The 24,257-nt window shown below is 46.6% G+C and overlaps 1 protein-coding gene across 3 annotated transcripts in view; it reads left to right on the top strand.

Annotated features, from left to right (window-relative positions):
• BRAF (B-Raf proto-oncogene, serine/threonine kinase) overlaps positions 1–24,257 on the top strand; it is a 79,035-nt gene that overhangs the window by 23,982 nt on the left and 30,796 nt on the right. For all 3 annotated transcript variants that reach the window (XM_075558753.1, XM_075558750.1, XM_075558751.1), the window contains exons 3-5: positions 13,510–13,773; positions 23,082–23,185; positions 23,879–23,981. In XM_075558753.1, the coding sequence (XP_075414868.1) occupies positions 13,510–13,773; positions 23,082–23,185; positions 23,879–23,981 (471 nt within the window). The remainder of the gene's footprint in view (positions 1–13,509; positions 13,774–23,081; positions 23,186–23,878; positions 23,982–24,257) is intronic.

The raw sequence follows: 24,257 nt of genomic DNA, 5'->3' as shown, positions 1-24,257 counted from the left end.
CTTTTGTGCTTTGAAAAATGTCAAGGAAAGGGATGGGGGCGCTTCCAATGTTAAATTTCCTGACAAAAACGTGGTATCAGAAGAGTGGAGAAAGTGTATTTTAGTGGTCAGCAAACTGGTTCTCTTTGAAAAAGGCAGGGCGTGTAAACCCTCTTTTTCCAGGGCAAACCAACCCCCCCCACACACACACACAAACACACACACGCACATCGGTGCCTGCATCCTCATAGGGGAAATGTGCAATCTCTAACCTCTGCTCGTGGATTGGTTCTGAATTGTAGCAACCTTGCCAGGATAGAGTAGATCTCCCTCACATCACAGGGATGTCTTTGTTACAGACGTACACTGCCACTGCAGGCCCTTCAGAGCAGCTGGGGGCTTCGAGCTTGCGTGGCAGCCTTTAGATGGGCCAGCATTACCCGGCTGGATGCTTTCACTGGGTCTTTTTTTTTTTCTTTAATCATTTTATTAGGGGCTTATACAACTCTTATCACAGTCCATACATACATCCATTGTGTAAAGCACATTTGTACTTTCATTGCCCTCATCATTCTCAAAACATTTGCTCTCCATTTAAGCCCCTGGCATCAGGTCTTCATTTTCCCTTCCCTCCCCTCTTCCCCCTCCCCCTCCCTTTTGAGCCCTTGATAATTTATAAATTATTATTTTGTCATATCTTGCCCTATTTGACGTCTCCATTCACCCATTTCTCTGCTGTCCGTCCCCCAGGGAGGAGGTCACATGTAGATCCTTGTAATCGGTTCCCCCTTTCCAACCCAGATTCTGACGGGATCATCTGCCCTGGATTCCTTGTGTTTCTGGTTCCTATCCGTACCAGTGTACATCCTCTGGTCTAGCCAGACTTGCAAGGTAGAAATTGGGATCATGATAATGGGGGTCGGGAGGAAGCAATTAGGAACTAGAGGAGAGTTGTATTTTTCATCGTTGCTATATCGCACTCATTGGATTTTAAGGGCTGTGCCTGGCCTGCTCAGGACTGTTGTGGTTCGGGTCCTGTGACATGGTCGCTGCTGTCAACAGAGATACTGTCTTGGCCTAGTTCCGAGTGGAAGGTGCCAGGGCCCCACCCCAAGAGATGCTGTGGAATTCAGGCCATCGGCAGCACATTCCCACTCCAGGTAGAAAATGCCCAGGTGACCACTGGCCAGAGGTTCTTCAGCACAGTTGACAGGCTTCTTCATTCATTCTCACTGTGGTTTTCCCCTGACTCCTTGAAGGGCAAGCTGCAGCTTCTGCTCAGAGAGCCCCCGGGCTACAAGGAGACCCATGCCTAAGTGCCCCTATGAGCTGAATCTGTAGGTCAGTTGCTACAGGTGCAGACAGTTCTTTCTTTATTGCAAGAAAGAGCCCTAGCCATAGCCCATTGGATTACTCAAGGTTCAAACCTACCAACTGCTCTGCGGGAGAAAGACTGCCTATGCCTGGAAAAGTTTGCCAAGTCAGGAACCTGGGAGCAGTTCTGCTCTGTTCTGCTGCGATCAGGCTTCGTGCAAGACAAGACTCGAAGCCGTTGGATTGAAAAGCTACCTGTACAGCAGGCGAAGGTGATTGTGATGAGGATTTTGTTGCAAGGTAGGGATTGGTTCCAACTTTCAGAGTGAGGGCAAGTTTACTTAACCTTAAAGGGCAAGTGGAAAATGGAGTTAAAAGGTAATGGAAGTTTTCCATTAACTTTCATGAAGTCACCTCACTCAGTAAATCATAGGGACCCTCTAGGACAAGTTAGAACTGCCCCTGGGGTTTCTGAGGCTGTTAATCTTTATGGGAGCAGGAAGCCCCATCTTTCTCCCTAGGAGTGACTTGTGTTTTCCAATTGCTGACCTTTCAGTTAGCAGCCCAATTGGTAACCTATTAAGTCACCAGGCTCCTTAACCTCTAATAACAACTGAGAGACCCTCCTCCTCTTCTTCCTTGCCTGCATGTGGCTTTTCCCAAAGCACACAGTCAGGACAGGAACTCCTGCCAGAGCGCGGGTAGAGAGAGCACTTGGTGTGTTTCCTCTGAGGAGGCCTATGTTTTAGGAGAGCGAGCAGAGCCGTTGTGGGAAGATAAATACTTCCATTGAAAACAGGCCTTTGTTCATCAGAATGAGACAAAATAACCAGCCACTTTTCCTTCCCACTTGTGAGTCTTGAGAAATGTCCCCTGTCTCATTGCCCTCCACAGCCCTTGGGTGTCGAGACCTGTGCGCTGTGGCCATTAAGACAACAGCACTCCCAGACAGCAGTAGCAGCAGCACTTGGAGCTGCTTCTGTGTCTGACCCAACCGGGAAGGCCTTCCTTTCAGTGACCTGTGCCCGATACCAGGGATGAGGTGAAGAGACAGAGGCCAACTTGCCCACGGCTGCCCAGCCAGTAAGCAGGGGAAGGAAGAGATCCAGTGAGTCTGCCCACCTTGCTCTTCGCCCAGCTCCCTCCCAACCGGTCTTCTTAGGTGAAACCTTGCTCTTTCCTTCAGCCATTCTTGTCATCATGACCTGTGGACCCTTCATTAGATGTGCTTGCTTCATTCCTTTTCAAAATTTAACATCCAACATTGAATAAACAGCCCGATCCACATAGGCGGCGTCATTAGTGTGTCACCCAGTGGTTACAATGAACTGTAGAGCCACCTGGACCCTGGGTTTCAGTCCCAGTGCCTTGGTGTCCATAGACAGGCCATCTGGCCTTCCTGGGCCCCAGCACGTTGGTAATTGCTATCACACACATGGGCACTGAAGGGATTGGTGGGATTGTTGGATGCAGTCTCACAGCGACCCTGTGTACAGGGGTGGGAACACCGCCCAGCCCTGCCCCACCCTTAGAGTTGTTGCTATGTTTGTGCTCACTGTGGCAGTTGCGTCAGTCCATCTCCTGGAGGTCTTCCCTTTGTTCATACACCCCTCCTTTGTACCAAGCATGGTGTTTACCCTGGTAGCGTGTGAGGCAGTCTGGCCATCCTTGCTGCTTGCTGCTCCTCTTTTTTGCCTGCCATCCTTGCGTCACTCTAAGAAGCATGCTGGCTGTGCTTCCCCAAGACAGGTGTGTTCGTTCTTCTAGCCATTCATGTTCGATTCCTTATTCTTTGACATTACCATAGCTCAGAGGCAGCCGTTCTTCCCCACTTGTCCTACTTCATTGTTCAGCTTTCACAGAAGCATGAGGCGATTGGAAATACTGTGGTTTGGTTCAAGTGCACCGCAGTCTTCAAAGTTGCATCTTTAACACTTTAGTGAGGTCTTTTGCAGCAGATTTTGCCCAGCGCAGTACATCATCAGCAGAGCTTCCCGACTACAACTGTGAAGAAGGAATAAGCTGTCCATTTCTGAATGGTCAGCTACTGAACACCTTGTGAACGGCGCAGCACAGCACTGTCAGATAGAGTGCCAGCAGATAAGTTCCTGCCTCGGGTTGGAAAGCACTCAAAATGCGGCTTTTCAAAGTGGAGTTAACCATAATGGTTGGATGCAGTAAAGCTTTTGGACCTTCATTTGCTGCCGCAGGACAACTCAGAATAAGAAACAGCTTTAAGCATTGATTAATAATCAAATGGTGGGATGTTTGAAGTACAAATCTAGAAAAATTGGAAGGCATAAAAAAATGAAATTCAATGCCTAAAAATTGATATCCTAAGCATTAATGAGTTGAGATGGACTAGTATTGGCCATTTGGAGTTAGATGATCAGGTGCTTCACGGTGCCAGGAACGTCAGATTCCAGAGGAACGCAACTGAGTTCATCGTCAGAAGGGACACTGATGGGTACTGTCTGAAAAGCTATGAAGAAATCTAGTTACTACACTCTTTCGTTTGTTTGTTTTCATTTTAAAAATCTTTTTATTGTGAATTAAATGGGGGATTATATTTTTGACCATCTTTTTTTTTTAATTAAAAGATCATTTTATTGAGGGCTCTTACAACTCTTAGGACAAACCCTACATCAATTGTATCGAGCATATTGGTACATATGTTGCCATTATTCTTTTCTGGACATTTACTTTCTGTTGAGTCTTGGTATCAGCTCCTCTTTTATCCCTCTCTCCCATAGTACAACTCTTAATTCAAGTTTACATACCAAATACTAAAGCCAGTGATGAACCTGACCTTGGTGATAGCAATGAAGCTGGAAATTTCAAAATAGAATTTTGCAAGACCAAGGACTTCTTCAATGGAAACACTTTTTCCAGTCATGTGAACAGTGACTATACACGTGGACTTCTCTCCTCGGGAAACACAGAAATCACATTGACTACATCTGCGGGAAGAACGATCGAGAAATTCCATGTCAACAGCTAAAACCCGGCCGGAGCAGACTGTAAACAAACCATCGATCCCTCATATATGTAAGTGCAGGTTGAAGTTGAAAGAAAATTAAAACGAGTCCACAAGAGCTAAAATAGGACCTTGAAGACATCGTGCTTGTGTTGAAACGAGTCCTCAAGAGCCAAAATAGGACCTTAAAGACATCATGCTTGTGTAGAGGGGCAGCTTTAAGGAGACCCTCGATGAGGTGGATGGATTGACACAGTGGCTGCTCCAGTGGACTCCGACGTAACGATCGTGAAAGCTGCTCAGGACTGGGCAGTGTTTCGTTCTGTGGTGCTCAGGGTCACGATGAGTCGAGGTGGACTCCCCAGCACGCCACCACAACCACAGCCACACATCGTTGGACTGCTCCACTGCTGCTCCCGTGTTGAAGGGATCAGATGAAATCCTTGACAGCATCAGTCTTTTCCTCATTTATCATGATGTTGCTTTTACTCCATTTGTGAGGATTGCTGTTTTCATCTAAGGATTAATTTGTATTTGTGAAACAGCATAGTTTCTATTGAGTAGAATTGTCCCAAAAACCATCATCCATTCATCTAGCTGGTACTTTTTGAGTGCCTACTGACAGTGGCACTCTCGCAGGCCCAGGGGACATAGTAAACAAAACAGAAAAAAACTCTCTGCCTTTAAGCCGATTGTGTTCTCAGAGGGAGGAGCAAGCTGGGAATGACAGAAACCTCTCACATAAAGGAGGTGAAACATTGTACTCCACATCTTTGATGTTCTCTGAGGAAGAGCTTGGCTGGAGCATCCTGGATACTTCTAGGGAAATGGAGCAGCCCCAGAGGCAGACCCACAGGCACTAATACTTTCAGGCCCTTCTTCCATGCAAAGCCAGCTCCCTGCTAATCCCCACTGCAAACCTAGACCTGGGTCTAGTCGTGGTCACAGGTGGGTTCCTGAGAGTAGCCAGCTGTCTGAGGAAAGCTTTCGACAAGAAAGACAAAAGCAGAAATGGTCAACTGAAACTCAAAAACGGCACAGAGAAGAGGACAAAACTTGAAAATAACTATATAATTAACACTGAAGTTAAAAGAAAACGTAGCACTACTTCTTGTCTCACGACTGCAGAAAAAGCAACAGAAAACAAGAGAACTTGGAAATTAAAAATATACCAGAAATTGAAAAAATAAATAGGTATATGTACATGCATATAGGTATGCGTGCATGTTTCTGTTGCATGTATGTGAATAGATAATGTTGGAAGACAAAGCTGAGGAAATCTTCCAGAAAGCAGCATAAAAACAGTGGGAGCAGTAGAGTAAGGACAATGAAAACTAGAGGATACATCCAGGAATTCTGTAAAAATGGCAAATGCCTTTGGCTGTATGTAATAGAACCACTCAGTACCAGGTTGTGAACAGTCAGGGTTTGCCTTCTCCCCTCACACAGCAAGAAACCCGCTGGGCTCAGCAGCTCACAGTTGACCAGCTCTGGGTTGGTCTCTGGCTTTTGGTGTTCAGTCTCTCAGGAGTAGCAAGAGCCCTTACCCAGTGCCCGAATGCAGAAGGAGGTGGGGGGTGGGGGTGGGGGGAAGGGCCGGCGCTGGAGTTTGCTTTTGTGTTACCAACTTTTATCAAAGAGGAAACCCACCTCCCTAACCCAGTGTCCCCAGAGGCCCTTCCTCTGCATCTCATGGACTGGAATGCATGGGGTCACACCACCTCCTAGACCACCAACCAGGTGTATATTACCTAAAATAGATGCTCAAAAACCCACTTGTCCTGGAGTTGACAGTGTTGCTTCGTGTCGGTGTGTGCGCGGGAAAGTTGAGGTTGTGCTGCAGGTGTCTGTCATCTAGCGCCTCAGCAGAAGTCCCCTGGATGACTGTCTGCACTTGGGCCGGCTTCACTCTGCCCATCAGATGATCTCTTTTTTATTTTATTTTCCTTATTTTAGTAGAAAATCAACTGAAGGCTGTACTAGGTTTTCCCTTACTGTATTGGACAAGGTTCTCTAGAGAGACAAACCAGATTGCTAGTAATTATATATAAATATATTTATAAAGGTAGATATATATTTCAAGAAATAAACCGTTAAATTATATACAGATAGATAATACAAGAAATTAACAGTTAAATTATAAAGCAGTGAGACACTAGCAGTCCTTCAAGACTTGAGAGCTGCCAGTTGCCAGTCCCCTTCTGTAGAGAGAGCTGGGTTATATATACCCAGGCAGCAAACAGCAAGGCAGGTCCCCAACTGTCATCAACTGTCAGTCCCCAGCTCCAGAGATGAACATTCCAATCGTGTGGGCTTAAAGGGACCTCAACTTACAGCGACACAGTCCACAGGCTAGGCATCCCACAGGTAGTGTACCCCTTTAAACTGAGGCACAGAACAACCAAAGTGAGGCTTACCAAGCCATTTATCCCTCTGCCCTTCAGTTAATCCTACTTGTGTTTATCGGCCAGGCTGGCACAATAAACTATAGCACTTACCAACAGATGATTAATAATAGCTTGTTGATTCTCTCGACAGTACTGATGTTGAAACAAGCTATGCCACTCAAAATACAGAATCTCAAAATGATCTCCTAAATCTTTGGTTCCTTTTTTTCCTTCCCATAAAAAGTCATCCTCCAAAGATTTTTCTCTTTCTCCTAATTTTTCTGTATCCATTTGTCTACATAATACGATGCCTTCAATATGTAAAATATAATGCCAGTTGCTTTTCCTGCAGTAGATAATGTTTTGAACTTTTAATGTTTTGGAGCCCTAAGGGAAGGAAACAATGCTTTCTCTTTCTTTTTTTTTAAAGTTTTATTGGCACTTCATCCACATGTCATACAATTCAACAGTTCAATCTTACCAAGAAGAGTTGTGCAATCATACCGTAGGGATAATGCTTTCTGGAATGGTTCCCTGTATCTAATATGACACTAAGTCCTAGCTATCTCAGAATGTATGCTTGTGTGCTAGGGGCCCCTGCGGATCAATGAGGACAATGATAGATCCTCATTTGTCTTACTTTGGTGGCTCGCATGTTGCTGTATGGATGTAAGCTAGGCCATTTGTGTGCGATGTGTAGCAGGGTCACCCACAGTGAATAGGTTTCAGTGGAGATTCCAGAGTAGGAACAGACGAGGAAGAAGGAATAGGTGGTCCATTTCTGAGAGATAGCTACTGAAAACATGGATAGCAGTGGAACATTGTCTAATACAGTGCCAGCATATGAGTCTCGGATTGGAAGGTACTCAAATACAACAGGCAAAGAGCTACCTTTTCACAGTAGAGTTGACCTTAATGATGTAGAGAGTGCAAAGCTTTCTGGACCTTCATCTACTTAGGGGGCATGACTCAAAATGAGAAGCTGGGGGTGGGGGGAGAAGCTGCTGCGATCATCCATTAATAATCTACATGGGATGAACAAAATAAGACTCCAGGGAAATTGGAAGTCATCAGAAATGAAATGGAATGCATAAAGATCGATATCTTAGGGGTTCCCTCACTGTCGAGTTAATCCTGACTCGGAGCAACCATGTAGGACATGGTAGGACTACATGAGTGTCCAGGACTGTCACTCTTCATGGGAGTTAGAAATCCTCGTCTTTCATAAATGTGTGCATAAGCAAATGTGGTGAAGAATGCTGATGGTGCCCAGTTATCAAAAGATAAAGCATCTGGGGTCTTACAGGTTTGAAGATAAACAAACGGTCATCTAGTTCAGAAGCAACAAAGCCCACATGGAAGAAGCACACCAGCCTGTGTGACCACAAGCTGTCGAAGGGATCAGGTATCAGGCATCAAAGAACAAGAAATCATATTGTGAATGAGGGTGAGTGCAGAGTGGAGACCCAAAGCCCATCTGTGGGCAACTGGAACCCCCTTATGGAAGGGTCACGGGGAAGAGACGAGCCAGTCGTGGTGCAGTGTAGCAACGATGAAACATACAACTTTCCTCTAGTTGCTAAATGCTCCCTGCTCCCCCCCACTCCCCACTATCATGATCCCAATTCTACTTTACAAATTAGGGTGTACATTGGTACAGATAGGAACTGGAAACAGGGAATCCAGGACATGATCCCTTCAGGACCAGTGGTGAGAATGACGATACCTGGAGAGTGAAGGGAAAGTGGGGGTAGAAAGGGGGAACCAATTAAAAGGATCAACATATAACCTCCCTGAGGGTGGACAACAGAAAAGTGGTGAAGGGAAATGTTAGACAGTGTAAGATATGGCAAAATGATAATTATAAATTATCAGGGGTTCACGAGGGAGAAGGTAACGGGGAGGGAGGGGGGAAATGGGCTGATATCAAGGGCTCAAGTAGAAAGCAAATGTTTTAAGAATGATGATGGCAACAGATGTGCTTGACATGATGGATATATGGATTGTGATAAGAATCGTACGAGCCCCCAATGAAATGATTAAAAAAGAAATCCTTGTCTTTCTTCCTTGGGGCAGCTGGTGGTTTCAAACCCCTGATCTTGCAGTTATCCCAACCCATAACCACTATGCCACCAGGGCTCCTCTCGTAGATGTCAGAAAACTGAATGGATTGGCATTGACCATTTTGAATTGGACAATCACGGATTACTATGTTCGGATGGAGAATTCAAGAGGAATAGCATCACCTACATTGTCAACAAGAGCAGCTCAAGATCTGCCTGGTATTATCCTGTCCAGTGTGATAGAATGCGGTCTATATCCATCAAGGAATATCAGTTAATATATAATTTATGGGACATACCACTCAGTGGCGCCAGTGATGAAGAAAGTGGAGATGGCTCCCACCTTCTTCATTCTGAAATTTATCCAACATGCACTCAAAGATGTATTGATAATTATTGACCATTGGAATGCAAAAGTTGGAAACAAAGAAGGATCAATAGTTGGAAAATATGGCTTTGGTGATAGAAACAGGGCTGAAAATCACGACAGAATTTTTCGACACCATAAACGGTGGCTGTACAGGGGGGCCCCTCTAGGTAGAACAGATAGGACCCACACTGACAGCCTCTATGAGAAGAGACCATGGAGAAGCTCAATGTCAGGAGCCAAAAGAAGGCCAAGAGTTGACAATGGAACAGACTCAAAACAAATTATAGGAGGGTCAAAGTACAACCGTGTGTGTGTCCCACCTGAATTTAGAGATCATCTCAGAACAGATTTAACACATTGAGCACCACTGACCAAAGATGCCAAGAACATCATAAATAAAAACTCAAACTCAATGCAACCAAGTCAACTCTGATTGAGAGTTAAAAGTCGTTAAAAAGATGAAATAAATGAAGAAAAATGAAGACCAAAGATGTCAGAAGACTGTCTTACTTGCTCATGAACATAAAGTAGCTACAGTGAAGGGGCGCGATTATCAAATGAAGGAGCTGCAGAAAAAGTCAAAGGGCAGCTTGAGAAGACGAAGTCAAGCACTGTAGTGAAGTGTGCATAGCCCTGGAGTTGGACTGCGGAAAGGGAGCGCACCCTAGCACATCTCCAGTTGGAAAAACCCAAGTGTCAAGTTCCAATATTGAAGGCTTCTTGGGCAGAACAGTGAATGATGCTGCAAGTATCAGAAGGATAGGAGAGACGCACAGTCACAGCCCCAGAGAACTGGCCACATTACCCTTTCAAGAGGCGACACGTGGTGAAGAACCAGAGGTCCTAAAGAAGTCCAAGCTGCTCCAAAGGCCTTGGTTTTCAGGAAGCAAGGCTCCAGGAATTGATGTTGAAATATTTCCCAAAGTTGATAGAAGTACCCACTCACATGTGTCAAGACATTTAGAAGACCACTGTCTGGCCAACCATCTGAAAGAGATCCATTTTAGATGGCTCTTAAAACCAGAGACTATCAGAAAAATGTTTACTTGCGTTTTATCGAGCAGGGAAGGGATTCCAGAGCTGTTCGTTGTGCTCATTTGGAACCTGTACATGGAACAAGAGGCAGTTAGAATAGAGGAAAAGTGTGTGTGGGCTTGTATTCTTACACCAACTTAGTCTGTATGCTCAGCAATAATCTGAAAAGCTGGATGGATTATTTGAAGAAAAACAAGGCCTAAAGGACTGGAGGAGGACTCATTAACCTTCAATATGCAGATGACACGGATGCCTTGCTGGAAGGGAGGAGGACTTGATACACTTGCTAATGAAGATCAAGGACTGCAGCCTTCTGTATGGATTACAACTCAATGTAAAAAAAAAAGCAACCTCACAACTGAACCAACCAGTAGACAACATGATAAATGGAGAAAAGATAAAAGTCAAGGATTTCATTTTGATTGTGCCCACCACCAGTGCTTATGGAAGCAAATAAATGCACTGCTATGGCGTCAGTGCCGACTCACAGTGTCCTTATAGGACAGGGTAGAACTGCCCATTTGGGTTTCCAAGACTGGTTCTTTATGGGAGTAGAAAGCCCAATCTTGCTCCTGCAGAGCAGCTAGTTGTTTTTAACTGTGCACCTTGAGGTTCACCACCCAATGCATAACCACTACACCACCAGGACTCCTTATTGGAGACAGCAGTCAAAAAGTCAAAGTACATTGCACTGAGCAAATCTACACAAAACCTATTTAAAGTGTAAAAATGATGTCAGTTTGAGGACTCAGGTGTGTCTATACCCAGCACATGGTTTTTCAATCACCTCATATGCACTTGAAAGCTGGACAGTGAAGAAGGAAGACAGGAGAAGAATGTACTGATGAATCATACTGAAAGTACCATGACTACCAGAAGAACTTTCTTGGAGGAAATTGTAGCCAGAATGCCCCTTGCAAGCACCTTCCTTAGTTTAGACATGAAAAGGGGATAGAGCGGCCCCTGAAAAAGGGCATTCTGTTTGGGAAAGGTCAGTGTACAAAGAGGAATGCATCAGGGGCTCAAACAGTGAATGTGAGGATGGCTCGGGGCTGGACGGCATTCCCGTCTGTTCCAGGGCACCCAGCACCAACAAGAAGCGCCTCTAGTGAGTGCTTGCTGTGTCAGCACTCTCTGAAACAGTAGCTCAGTGTGTCTTCACCACCCCACGAGCTAGGCTTAGTGTGTTTATCTCATACGTGAAGAGCCTCAAGCCTGGAGGGATGTAGTAATAACCTCTTACACATCTAGTTACAAAGCAGTATGCACACACAGCGAGTGCATGGAAAGCCTAGGTTTGAAAGTGGACATCGTGCAGCCCGAGCCCAGGTCCTCTACCTTTTTTTTTTTAATTAAAAGATCATTTTATTGGAGGCTCTTTAAACAGCTCTTACAACAATCCGTACACCAATTGTATCAAGCATATTTGTGCATATGTTGCCATCATTAGCTCTGCCTCCCTGTGGTGCTGACAGTCTCCTGGTCTGCAGTCTGTGCCGGCTCAGGGTTCTGCAGGACCATCTCGCCACCACCGATAGCACAGTGCAAGGACAACGGGCAACCAGGTGCTTCCTGGAGGGTGCAGGACAGTCCATTAAAGCCCCTGGGGTTGGGGAGTGGGGGGATATTTGTATATTTCACTTAATCTTGTCAAGTTCAGTAAGAATAAACTGAAGTGTGATGATAAAAAATAAAGGTTTTATTTCAATGATTATTTTTTTCATAGATAGATAACCTTAGACTTTGTGTTTTAGTTTTTGGAGACATAATTCACATACTAGAAAATGTGCTTCTTAAAATTGTGCATCTTGGTGGTGGTGAGGTCTGTTCAGCGTTGGCACAGCCATCTCCACGGTCTTAATTCCCGAGCAGGTTCTTCACCCCAGATATGGATCTGTCACACTCTGTTGACCCATTCATTAGTGGTTGCTCATCTGGGTTTTCCATTGCCTACTTCTGAGTGATACAGCTGCAAACAGGAGCCCTGGTGATGTAGTGGTCTGAAAAGTCAGCAGTTCAAAAGCAGCAGCTGCTCCAGGGGAGAAAGATTGCTTTCTACCTCCATAAAAGTTGCAGTCTCAGGAACCCAGGGGCAGTTCTACTCTGTTCTTTATGGTTGCTGGGAGTCAGCATCAACTCGATACCAATGAATAGTAAAAAAAAATTGCTATGAGCATTCATATACAAGCTACTGTACAGAACTAGGCTTCCAGGTCTGGGGGTTATATGCCTAGGAATGGAATTGCTGGGTTACAGTGTGTGCATTTCCACTGTTGGAGAGGCTGCCAGACTTGCTCAGTGTGTCTGTGCCATTTTGCATTCTCACCAAGAATGTCGGGAGGTCTCACTCACCCTGCCCTTCCTAGCCCGTTTCTGCCCATCTCTTTGGTTCCAGCCAGCCCAAGACGTGTGAAATGGCATCATCTCCTTGTGGTTTGGGATTGCATTTCCTTCATGATCAATGAGGATCCGCTTCTGTGTGATGTGTGTGTTAGCCACTGTATAGCTTCTTTGGAGAAATGTCTATTCAAGACCTTTGGTCATATTTTATTTTTTATGTGTAAGATTGCATTTTTGGTGAATGAGTACACAGCAGAACATGGTGCTCAGTGACGTTGACTCCATTCTTAAGTTTGTGTCAACGTCCTTTCCCATCATCCTGGTCTCACCCCACCTGACCTTCTCATCTAGCCTGCGAGTAGTTGCTTACCGCGTGGTCTTCTTCAAGGAGACAGCACTCCAGGGGGATAGTCTTCCCTTAAGAATTCACTCACTATCTAGTGGGCAGGTGACTTCAGGAAATATTTTCCAATCAGCTTTAAAACGATGTTTGCTTGTTTTTTAAAGGAGGGAAACCACTGAACCATACTTAGACTTGCGGTTAGAAAGGTGGCCACCATGCTACTAAGGCTCACAGAGGCACACCTCTCAGTTAGTGAAAGTCACACAGTACTGCCAGCCTCCCAGGAGCATCGTGGTCACCCAGTTGGCTGCTAACCAGAAGGTTAGTAGTTCAAAACCACCAGCAGTTCATTGGGAGAAAGACAGGGCTGTCTACTCCCAGGAAGAGTTACAGTCTGAGAAACCCACAGAGGGTGTTCTACTCTGTGACATAGGGTTGGGTTGCTAGGAATGAGCGCGCGCGCGTGTGTAAATGTTCATTTCTCGATGGAATGTGATGATTAACCAAGTTAAAAACAACAGACTTTTTAACTTAAAAGTGAAAGTATTCACGTATATGATTTCCTGCGTTTATTGAGTGACTTGTAACGTGAACCTTTTTGATACTAAAGAGGCCATAGTCCAAGACTTAAAATCCAGTATTTTCTTCTGCTATTGTCGGGACCAAGTCCAGATTCACTGTCAGTGTGCTCTGGTTTCTAGGCCTACGAAGAATACACCAGCAAGCTGGATGCCCTCCAACAGAGAGAGCAGCAATTATTGGAATCCCTGGGGAACGGCGCGGATGCTTCTGTCTCTAGCTCGGCATCAGCGGACACTGTTACATCTTCTTCCTCTTCCAGCCTTTCAGTGCCACCCTCATCTCTGCCTGCTTTTCAAAGTCCCACAGATCTGTCACGGAGCAACCCCAAGTCACCCCAGAAACCTATTGTCAGAGTCTTCCTGCCCAACAAGCAGAGAACAGTGGTGAGTCAACATGAAATGCCTTCATCTTGCTCCGTCACTTTCTAGGGTAGAGTAGTCGTTGAACATGAGTTACATATGTTTTCAGTCACTGAAAGAAGTCAGGTGGGTAAAATCCTTCATTTCAAACACGGATGGAAGAGGCACCATCACTTGGTGCTGGGCACTCTCTTCTGGGACATACTCACTGCCACTGGTGTCAGGGCGACCCTTGCACCCACTTCCCGAGCTTGAAGCCAGCTCAGGACAGCCCCTATGCCAGGCCAGTCAGTGTGCTTATGCCTGCTGTCTGCCAGGGAGTGCTCAGCCCCAGTCTGATTTCTGATCAAATGGGGGATTCTTCTGCGTGTTTTTCCTTGGCATTTTTTCCTTCGACTCCCTGAATCCCACCACCGGGAGAGTATACCCTGGCCATGACTTTGGAAGCTGGGTGCTCAGTCGTGCAGGTATGGTCCGGTGATAGAGCAAACAGTGTATCAATGTGCGTCACTCCTTTTAAAATGCATCACCATTCCTTTTGACACCATGTAGCAAACAACTTACTTGTTTTCAAATACAACTGGAGCAGAAGCGTTTTTAAGTAATATTTGTGTGGACTCCCCCACTCAGAAAAATGCAGTTAAAAGTTCAACCACTGCCACTCAGAGATCCAAAAGAAGTCTTTTCTGACTTGAAAATAAAATGTATGCTAAGGGCACCACACTCGCCAAAGGAAAGGATTGTTGCCTCAGAGATTGGCTGGAGACTGGGCAACAGTTCCTGCCATCTGCCTGTGGGAGCTGACAGCCTGCAGGAGAGCCAGGGCAGGTCATGACTGCTGCAGAGACATGAGTCTTGATCCTCTTCCTGTCCCTTCCGAGAACGACGGCATTGGACTCTGGGTAATTAATTATTCGGAAGTATAGGATGTGATGAAAGTTATTTGTAAATTTATAGCATCAATTCCTTTTTTCCTCCCATGTCTGCTATCGAATTAGAATGAAATGAAAATGTTTTTCCCGTTTTAAGGTCAGAAATTAACCACACAATCTCCTTTCTAGCTAGTGTCCCAGAAAGATCATTAGACAGATCTGAAAGGGGTGGGGAAGAAGTATGATGGCATTGTGGGCATAGATCGACTAATAGATAAGACTGTGGGGTTGCAGTTACTGCCCCGAAGTGTGACGGTGAAGTGCCCTCTTGCCCCTGTGTGACCTTTTCTGTTTCCTGCGTGTCTGTCTGAGCTGTTCCTCACCCACATCTCACACTGGGAGGAAGGGGGTTCTAATCCACCTTCTGTTCAGACCCACCCCAGAACCTTGCAGGGCACGCTGGTGGGGGTAAACAGTAGGAATCTTGGAATCCAAGTAGAGAGAATCTGGCTGTCCCTTGTACCATGACCTTGAGTTCTCTGTGTGCTTGAAATTTTTCTAATAGAATGTTAAAAATGGAAACAGCACAGAATAAGGAATGAAGAAAACAGCTGTAACTGCATACAGACACTACTGACCTTGCTGCTGGTGGCTGAGGAAGTGGCAAGCTAGCACGGTAGATAAAGTTGTACCGTGCTGAGTGCTGATAGCTCACTGTTCATGTTTCAGAACTCAGTGGATGGAGTAGAGAGTTGATGAGATCCAACTGAAAGGAGAATTGTGAACTCTGGAAAGCCAGGCGCGCAAGAGAAGCAGACTCCTCAGAGAAAGACTGGGCGGCAGGAGTTCCAGAGAGGGAATGAAAGATGGAGATCCTGGAGGCAGAATGCTAAGAAATGATGGCTAATATTTGTGAAAGACACAAATTTAAAGATTCTGGAAGCACCAGCCCTCAGTTGGATAAACGTATTTGAATTCACACTATGAGAGAGAAAAAAATGCAGTAAGAATGTTCTAGAAACAAAATTATCCCTAACAGTACAATTAGATTACCTAAAAATTTTTCCCCAACAGCGATTGAAACTAGCACACAATAGACCAGCGTACTCACAATGCTTAGACATGTTGGTCAGTCAAAGCTAACCCATGAGTGTAGCTGGCTGCCTGAACTATGAATGAAGGCAGAGTAAAGGTTTTTCTGGACAAAAATGTGCCTTTCACAGAGTCTAGTTGAAGGCACTGCCCCCAAAGCTTCCCGTGGGAAGGGCATTTAAGACACTAAAGCATGTGGAAGGAAACCTTTGTGACCTGGTGTTTGGCAGGGATGTTTTTAGATGTGACACAGAACACAAGCCACAAAAGCACATGGATAAGTTGTGTTTTGTCGAAATAAAAACTTGCCTTCTCCAAAAGACAATGTCAAGAGAGAGTACTTTTTTGCAAAGGACATATCTGATCAAGGACATTTAAAGCTCAACAGTAATTCATCTGTAGCGTGACCACATACTGCGGGAGAGTGGGGGCTCAGAATCACCGTCTTCGGGAGCATCAAGGTCAATGGGCTGTGCATCCTGCTTGATGAGTAACCACTGGGGTCTCTAGATCCCGTGTGCAGCCATCAAAGGTGCTCTCTCCCTGTCTAGAGAAAAGAGGAGGGAAGAAAACCAATGAGGCTCACCAACCTCTGTCTCTGCAGTCCTGAGAAGAACGAGGTGGTGCCCAACTGGAATCACAGGAGAAGATACTGGATAGAGTGGGAGGGAAAATGTGGCATGGAAAACTTTGTCACAAAGAGACCAGACTTAGTAGTTGGCTAGAAACCCTGAGCCTGTGAGGGGCAGTCACTCTCAGGTCTGGAAATGGCCTCAACCCCCCGCTCAATTTCCCGTCAAGCAGTAGCTCTCTTTGGGGGAACAGTGTCACTCGTGAGGCATGCACCCCTTAGAGTAATCCACCATTTGTGATCAAAAGGACAGTGCTTACCCAAGGACAGAGTTCACAAGGGTTAGGAAAGAAGGGTTGGGAACGGGAACACAGTGAGGAAGTGGGACAAGTGGTGTCACATTACAGGGACTGCGATCAGCTGCATGAAACACAATCTGTAGGGATTGTTGGATGTAAAGTTGATCAACTCTAAACTTTGACCTGATTTACAATAAACCATTTTAAAATTTCAACTTTTTACAGGTATACAACTAACTTACTGTCAGCAATTAATAGTAATCGCCCATTCAGCCCTACCCTTAATCAGTGTTGTTTTCCGTCACTGTTGAGTTGATAAAGTTGTGTAATAGTACTTACAAGACACAGTAGATAGGTCGACAAAAGTGAAAATACCAGTTGAGGCGACTTAGGCACCTTCCATTCCATGAGTACCCAGATCAAGCAGACAGTACGAGTAGGATGGTAAACGGGTTAGACAGTGCTATGTCAGTGTGCTTTCAGAAGACACATGCATCTGCACGTTCCTTTCCAGAGCACGTGTGTATGCCATGAAGAGAGCCTCGCGGACAAGAGCGGGTCCATGGCCCTCAGGGGAAAAGAGAAAGGAGCAACAGTTCTGGAAAACCGTGGTTCCCGGAATGTTAAACACTGTTAGTCTGGGTAGGCTAGAGAAACAAATTCATAGACACTCACGTATATAAGAAAGAGGTTTATATACAAGAGCAATTGAATATTGAGGGAAAAAATCCCAGCTAATATGAAGTCCGATATTAGCCTATATATCTGATACCAATCTGTAAAGTCCTGTTCAGACTCACGAAACACGTGCAATGATCCCAAATGCAGGAAGATAGACCACAGGCCAGTGGGTGGGAAGTCTTGTGGCTCCAGTGGCATTGTAAGCTTCTCATCACTGGTAGGGATCTCCACGTGGCTCCTCCAGCTCAGGGCACTAGCATATCTCCATGTATCTTCTCAGCCGGAATGTCTCCCAGGGAGTCTGCCTGTGTCATGTCTCCATGGAGCTGTATATCTCCTTAGCACCTCGTCTCTCTCAGTTTGATAACAGATTATACAACTACCACAGACACAAGTAACTCATGCACTAGAAAATCATTCTAATGGAAATTAGAAAATATTTTTGTTGTCATGAGGTGCCATGGAATCTTAACATTTCTTGGACCTGCACCATCCTCACTATCACTGTTAGGTTGAGACCATTGTTGCAGACAGTGAGTCAGTCTGTCTCATTGAGGGTCGTCGTGTTTACTTAGCCGTGCTATCCTTCTCTAAGGACTGGTCTCTCCTAACAATGTGCTCAAAGGACACGAACCAGCCTCACCGTCTTTGCTTTTGAAGCTCCTTGCCTCCAGGATGGGTGTGTTTGTTCTGGCCAGGCCTTGGTGCTCCCAGAGCCCCTCCCCAGCCTCAGCTCTTCTCTAGTCGTCCACATGCTCGTGAGGCCACTGAAACATCCAAGTGTTTGTACATGGCTTGTAAACACCAAGGCGAAGAAGTATTTACAACTGCGTAAATCATGAAACTATTACATAACATAACCTGTGGGTTACAGACGATGAGGCAGTGCTAAAAGCTGTAAAAGTGTATATATTGCAAACTGAAAAATGAACGTGAGCTCGGTGTCTTAAAACATTAGTTCGAACCAGCACATCATCAACTAAAAGAATGTGAAGATAAAATACAATAGAATCAGCAGAATAAATGCTAAATACATGAAAAGACTCAAATCTCTCAAAGAATAAAAAAGAAATAAGATGGTGGGAGGTATTGTGTTCAGAAAGTACTTTGGAAGGTGAGTACAACAAAGCAGGGGAAAATTAGGAAAGTTAAAATCGACTGTTGCCTAGAACAGTGTTTCTAACCTGAGCTAAACACAGAATACTGGGGCCGGCCTCCATCCATTAGAGAAACGACCCATGCTTCCTGCTTCCTAGTTCCCTGGCTTGACAGCTGTGAATTCTAGACATTATTTTGGGAAGAGAGAATTCTAGTTACATGCAAATTTTAGTTTCTAAGAAAAGGGAGAGAACATTTCTTAACCCCAGTTCATGATGTTAATGTATCTTGGTTCTAAAACTACTTGATGACTGAGACTTGAAGATGAGTTTCATTTGTGGGTGTGCTGGCGCACTGAGCCCAGAAGGACGCGTGTTTTCAGAGGCCAGCAGCACTCCCTGGTTGAGCAGGCACTGCAGAAAGCCAGGGCAGTTCCTGGAGCTGTCGGGAGGCGTCAGCAGCATTGCCTCCATGACCACCTCCAGACACCGTGAGCAAAGGCTTGGCATTCGCTTCGGAATCTTGTGTTTTGTGAGTAGAAGAAGCCGCTGTGCATGTAGAAGGAGAGAGAGCACACTTCCATAAAGGATACCTACCCAGTGGGGTACTTTGATAGAAAGTGGAAGCAAAGCCAAAGTGCTTGTTTCATTCTGCTCCAGCTCCACGGACTGGCACCGTGGCCAGCAGTGAGCGCACCTTCACGGGCATCGAGCCGGACGGTGTGCAGCGTGGCCTGGAGGGCGACAACATCAAGCACTTTGAGCAGAAGGGTTTCCACCTGGTGGCCATTGAAGTTCTTTAAGGCCTCCAGGAACACCTGAAACAGCGCTGCATGGGCCTGAAAGACCACCGTTCTTCCCGGGGCTGGTGAAGTACACGAACTGGGGACCAATTGTGACCGTGGTCTCGGCGGGACTGAATGCGGTGAAGACAGGCCGGGTGATACTGGGGGAGAGCAACCTGGCGCCTTCTAAGCCAGGCACTGACCATTGGAGGGGACTTCTGTGTTCAGGGGGGCAAGGGACATCCTTCACGGCAGTGACTCGGTCAGAAGCGCCGAGAAAGAAATCCGCCTCCACTTTAAGCCGGACGGCTTGGTGGACTACAGGTCTGTGCCTGTGCCTGGCTCTGCGAGGAAGAGGGGACAAAGCAGTCCCATGCCTGTGGGCCCTGCTCCATGTGCCTGTCCTGTGTACAGGTCTTCCGACATGAGATAGCTTCACCCAGACATGTTTTACCAAGACGGATTAGACTTGCCCAGTTACCCTGTAAAATGGCTCGTTCTGCTTTGAGCCTTCTTGAACTCCAAATTCAAAGATAAAATCGTCAGAATTTCCATTGTTAATTTTTCTTATTTAGAAAAATGTAAATATATCTACGGAAAGAAATAGGAACAAATTTCCGTTTTCGAGGATTTTGTCTGTTTGCTGTATTGGTTCCACACCATACAAACACAACTACATGGAAAGTTGGGTTCCCCTGACCCTTCCTGTTCTTCCACCCAACACCCGCTGTTCCATCCTCTTCCCCAGGAAGCAGCCTCTCTGATGAATTTTTGGTTTATTTCATCCATATTTTAACACTTTCTCCACAGATGTAGGCATCCACAAATAGCAAGTATTTTGTTGTGGTTTTTCATTTTTAAAGATTGTGAGCAACTGTATCCCTTCAGCGTTTTGTCTTTATTCACAATGACAATCTGTACACTCCTTGCCATGAAGTGCATTCTGACTCTTGGTTCCCTACAGGACAGGTCCAAATGCCTCTGGGGGTTTACAGGAAGAGAGCCTCATTTTTATCCCGAAAAGTGTGTGTGTGTGTATACACACACACACACACACACACACACACACAAGAAGACTAAGAGGCGGTTCTGGGAAAAGTCCCTGATCTCTTAATTCGTGTTTTTACAAACTCGGCACCCTGTTTTCGTACGTGCATGGTGACACACCCAGAGTGGTTCATTCAGGTTCCTTGGCCCTGCAGTCAGTCGTCTAGATTGTCGATAGCTACTCGGTCTTTCCCATTCCTCGCTGGTGGTCATGTTGGGGTAGTTACCCACCTAGAAGGAAAATGCTTGGGGCATGGGTTTCACCCACCTTTGCTCCAAAGGTCGAGAGAGAACTCCTCTGGTCTGGAAAGATCTAAACCTTCCAAGTTCATTTACCGTCTGTGTGAAGGATGCTCTGTGAGATCAGGGTGTGTGTCCCTGTTTGTGAAAGACTGAGTCTTCAGGTGTTGCTCTGAAGTCAGGGGGTTCTGAACCCATGGTTTGTTGATTGCATGTAAGATAGATGAGAGGCAGACAGGAACAGCGGGGGCCAGGCTGGGTGCTTCTGGATTTTGCCCTTAAGGCGCTAAAGACTTGAAAGTGGCATGGAAGGGGTGAGGACTATGTTTTTGTCTTCCCCCACCCCCACACACCAAATGAGGGGGAAAGTCATATAGACAACAAACATCAGCCACTCTCCCCCTAGCAGTGCTGGTGTTTTTATGAAATAAGCTGTGATCCAGAGGGCCGGCTGGACCGGAGGGAGCGGTAGCATCCCAGGTAATACCTGCCTCCCTGTTAGACAGTGGTCCTCAACCCCTTTGGTGGCCGAATGACCCTGTCACAGGGGTCACCTGAAAAATCCTGCATATCAGATACTTACTTTACGATTCATAGCAGTAGCAAAATTTCAGTGATGAAGTAGCAACGAAAATAATGCTATGATTTGGGGGCCACCACCACATGAGGAAGGGTACTGAAGGGTCACGGCAGGAGGAAGGTTGAGAACCACAGCCTGTAGTTGTAGCAGCGGCAGCAGAAACCTCACTTGCCCCAGTGATGAAAGAGGAGGGTGCCTGCTGTGCTGAGGGCCACGGAGAGGGACAGCGTGTACAGCCCACCCTCTCGTCTCCTCGGCAAGCTGCAGGGCTTGAGGCCGGCAGAGCGGGTACTGCCAGTTGACAGGACAGCTGTGGAGGCGACGCTAACGTCCAGGATTCCTGCTAACGACTCTGTCCACAACCGCAAGAGCGCTTCTTAGCTGTTGCTGGCTTCTCTTCCCTTGGGGTGCTAAGGAGCTAGTAATGGATTCGCTTCAGTTTGGGGTTGTTTTTTTCTTTCATTAGGGCCAGCAAGTCGGCATAAAATTTTGCCTCAGTGGTTTTCAGAAATCTTGTAATCAAATGATGTGATCATTCAAGTTTATTATCCCAGGAATGACAGGTTAAGAGGAGTGGCATTCCATCATCGTTGAAAAGAGCATTTCAATATCTGTATCCCTTTGAGGGAGACGGGGAGGCCTATGGTGCTGACCAAAGAGGTCAGCAAATCAAAACTACCAGCCATCGTACTCTACTCCCGTAAAGAGAGACTCGAGACCCACAGGGGCCGTCCTGCCCGTCCCAGGCCACGGCGAGACCCGATCTGCTCCATGTGTGAGGAAGACCGGAGAATGAAAGTAGTGCTCAAGCTTTAGTAGGCCAGCTGCTAAAGCCAGTGCAGAAGAAATGGAAGAATTCTATCAGCTCCTTCCATCTGAAATTAATCAAGCATGTCATCAGTACGTATTGCTAATTACTGGCAATTGACATTCGAACGTTGGGAGCCAGCAGGGATCAATGGTTGGTTCCAGAAACGAAGCTAGAGACCGTATGGTAGAATTTTGCTGGACTAACGCCTTGTTCACTGAAAATGCCCTCGTCCCCAGCGTAAACGCGCGGACTTCTAGATGGAATACACAGGAATCAGACTAGCCGCATCTGGGGAGAGACGACGGCCAGTCTCAAGATCGGGAGCCCAGCTTTTCAGGGAACATTGCTTTACCCCAAGCCTCAGTGGGTTAGCAGAGTGGGACATTTGGCGTTAATTCCTCCTAACTCCACACACTCAAACCCAGTGAGAGCCGCAGGCCCCCACACGGCCTCCCCAGAGCACAGACTGTCTTGTCTGGACCCTCAGCCGCCTTGGAAAAGGGTAGGGATAAAGCCAGAAATGGGATGCCTTCTTGAGAAAGCTCCTTCCTCTCCATGGCTCCACTCTGCTTCTCCCCCGCTCACCTGAAGGCGTCAGGGAGGTGACACCTGGGCCTCCAGGAGCCTAGACTCTTGCTTTACTGCTCTGTGGGTTCCTTGAGGGAAGAACTCTGGTGCTGTCCAGGTTGCCTGTCGTGCCCGGAGCCGGTTACTGTTGCCAGGGCTCTGGGAAGCTGGCGAGTTACCGCCACCTGTCTAGTGCCACTTGTGCTTCATGGAGGCTGGGGCCCAGAGGGTGGTCTTGGCAGCCAGACCCCAGTCACTGGGGTCCCTTCCTCCTGCTGTGGAAGGGTCGGGAAGGAGTCCTAGAAAAACCTGCCAACATCTTCTGGCTACGGACACGGTGTGATCCGAGTGGATTGTGCATGGGATGTTGGCATTTGTTTCTTGGGGTGCAGAGTATGCAAGGAGTCTGTTTTCTCCATATTTAAAAATATTTTATGATTTCAGTGAAAGGCTCAATAGAAAATTAATGTTGCCTGGTTAGAGTGGGTGAATAGAGACTTGGTTCATAATTTCCCCCCAAGTGTGACACCAGCTCTGGAAACCAGCCTGTGCTCCTCACGGAGACCAGCGTGGTATGTACAGGTGTCCTCTTAGGAAGGTCGCTGGTGGGGCTGTTTGTGCTGGCTTTCAGTGGTGTAGGGAAGAGGTCCTTGATCCCTTCTCCTCACCTCTGTCTTGATCACACCACAGGTCCCTGCGAGGTGTGGCGTGACTGTCCGAGACAGCCTGAAGAAGGCCTTGATGATGCGAGGCCTGATCCCAGAGTGCTGTGCTGTGTACAGGATGCAGGACGGGTATGGCTCGTCTGGGACCTGGACCCTGGTGGTGCAGGGAGAGGAGGGGTCAGGCAGGACACCGGGGACTTTAATGAAGGGTTTTAGAGAACAAGATTGCATCAGTATTCAGTTAGCCTACGTAAATACTACAGAGCCTGTGACGTGCTAATACGAAATCACACTGTCTTCTGAGCCCATGGCTTTACATGGCCCGTGGAAAACTTATAGATACTTGAGCCACATAAAATGGTTCTTGTTCCAATACTGGACTCTCCTGCATGCCCCTGTTTCTGAGATCATATTGGAGCCTCACAAGAGGAGGCTTATCAAAGCGAAAATTGTATGCGGATTGAACTTTCTTCCAGAAGGGGTCTAACTGTGCTAAGTCCCCCCAATTTAAGGCCTGTTAAACAAAAATCTATGGGGCATCATGTCCCGCTAGCACTCTGGTTTTCTTTGACTGGATAGTCAGTCCGCGACCCGGGATAGGGTGCCCAGCAGCCATAACTGCCTGCTGGGCTAACAGAGTGACCCAGGGCTTGGGAGGAAACATGAGCGTTCATGTGTTTGCCTTTCAAACATGTGATGGCCTGGGGCTAGAGTTCACGCTTGCTCAGCACTGCCAGCCCCGGAGTAACTGCTATGAGCTCTTGGGCCGGAGGCCCCTGTGAGAGTGTGGGTGAACTAACTAAGAGACATGTCCGCCTGCAGGGAGAAGAAGCCCATCGGCTGGGACACGGACATTTCCTGGCTCACTGGCGAGGAGCTGCACGTCGAGGTCTTGGAGAACGTGCCACTGACAACACACAACTTTGTACGTGACCCCAGGGCTGAACACGCTACCCTTGCTAAGATGATGCGCAGTTTTTTTCCCCACCATGACACTCTCATTGATGTGTCATTACGGGGGGGGGGGGGGGGGCGCACACAACTAGGATTGGAATGGTACAAAAGTGTCTATAAGCAGGCTTCCAAAAGGTAATGGCATTTTCCAGGAATTTTTTTTAGATATCTTGCCCCCTTTGTGTACAAAGCGAACACGCCCTTCCGTAGGTCAGCATCAGTTCAGAGATTCTTTGCATGTTGACTG

Source organism: Tenrec ecaudatus, chromosome 9 (assembly GCF_050624435.1).
Source record: "Tenrec ecaudatus isolate mTenEca1 chromosome 9, mTenEca1.hap1, whole genome shotgun sequence".
Classification (NCBI taxonomy): Eukaryota; Metazoa; Chordata; class Mammalia; order Afrosoricida; family Tenrecidae; genus Tenrec; species Tenrec ecaudatus.
The sequence above is the reverse complement of the archived record's forward strand: the minus strand, read 5'-3'. Positions and strand labels throughout refer to the sequence as shown.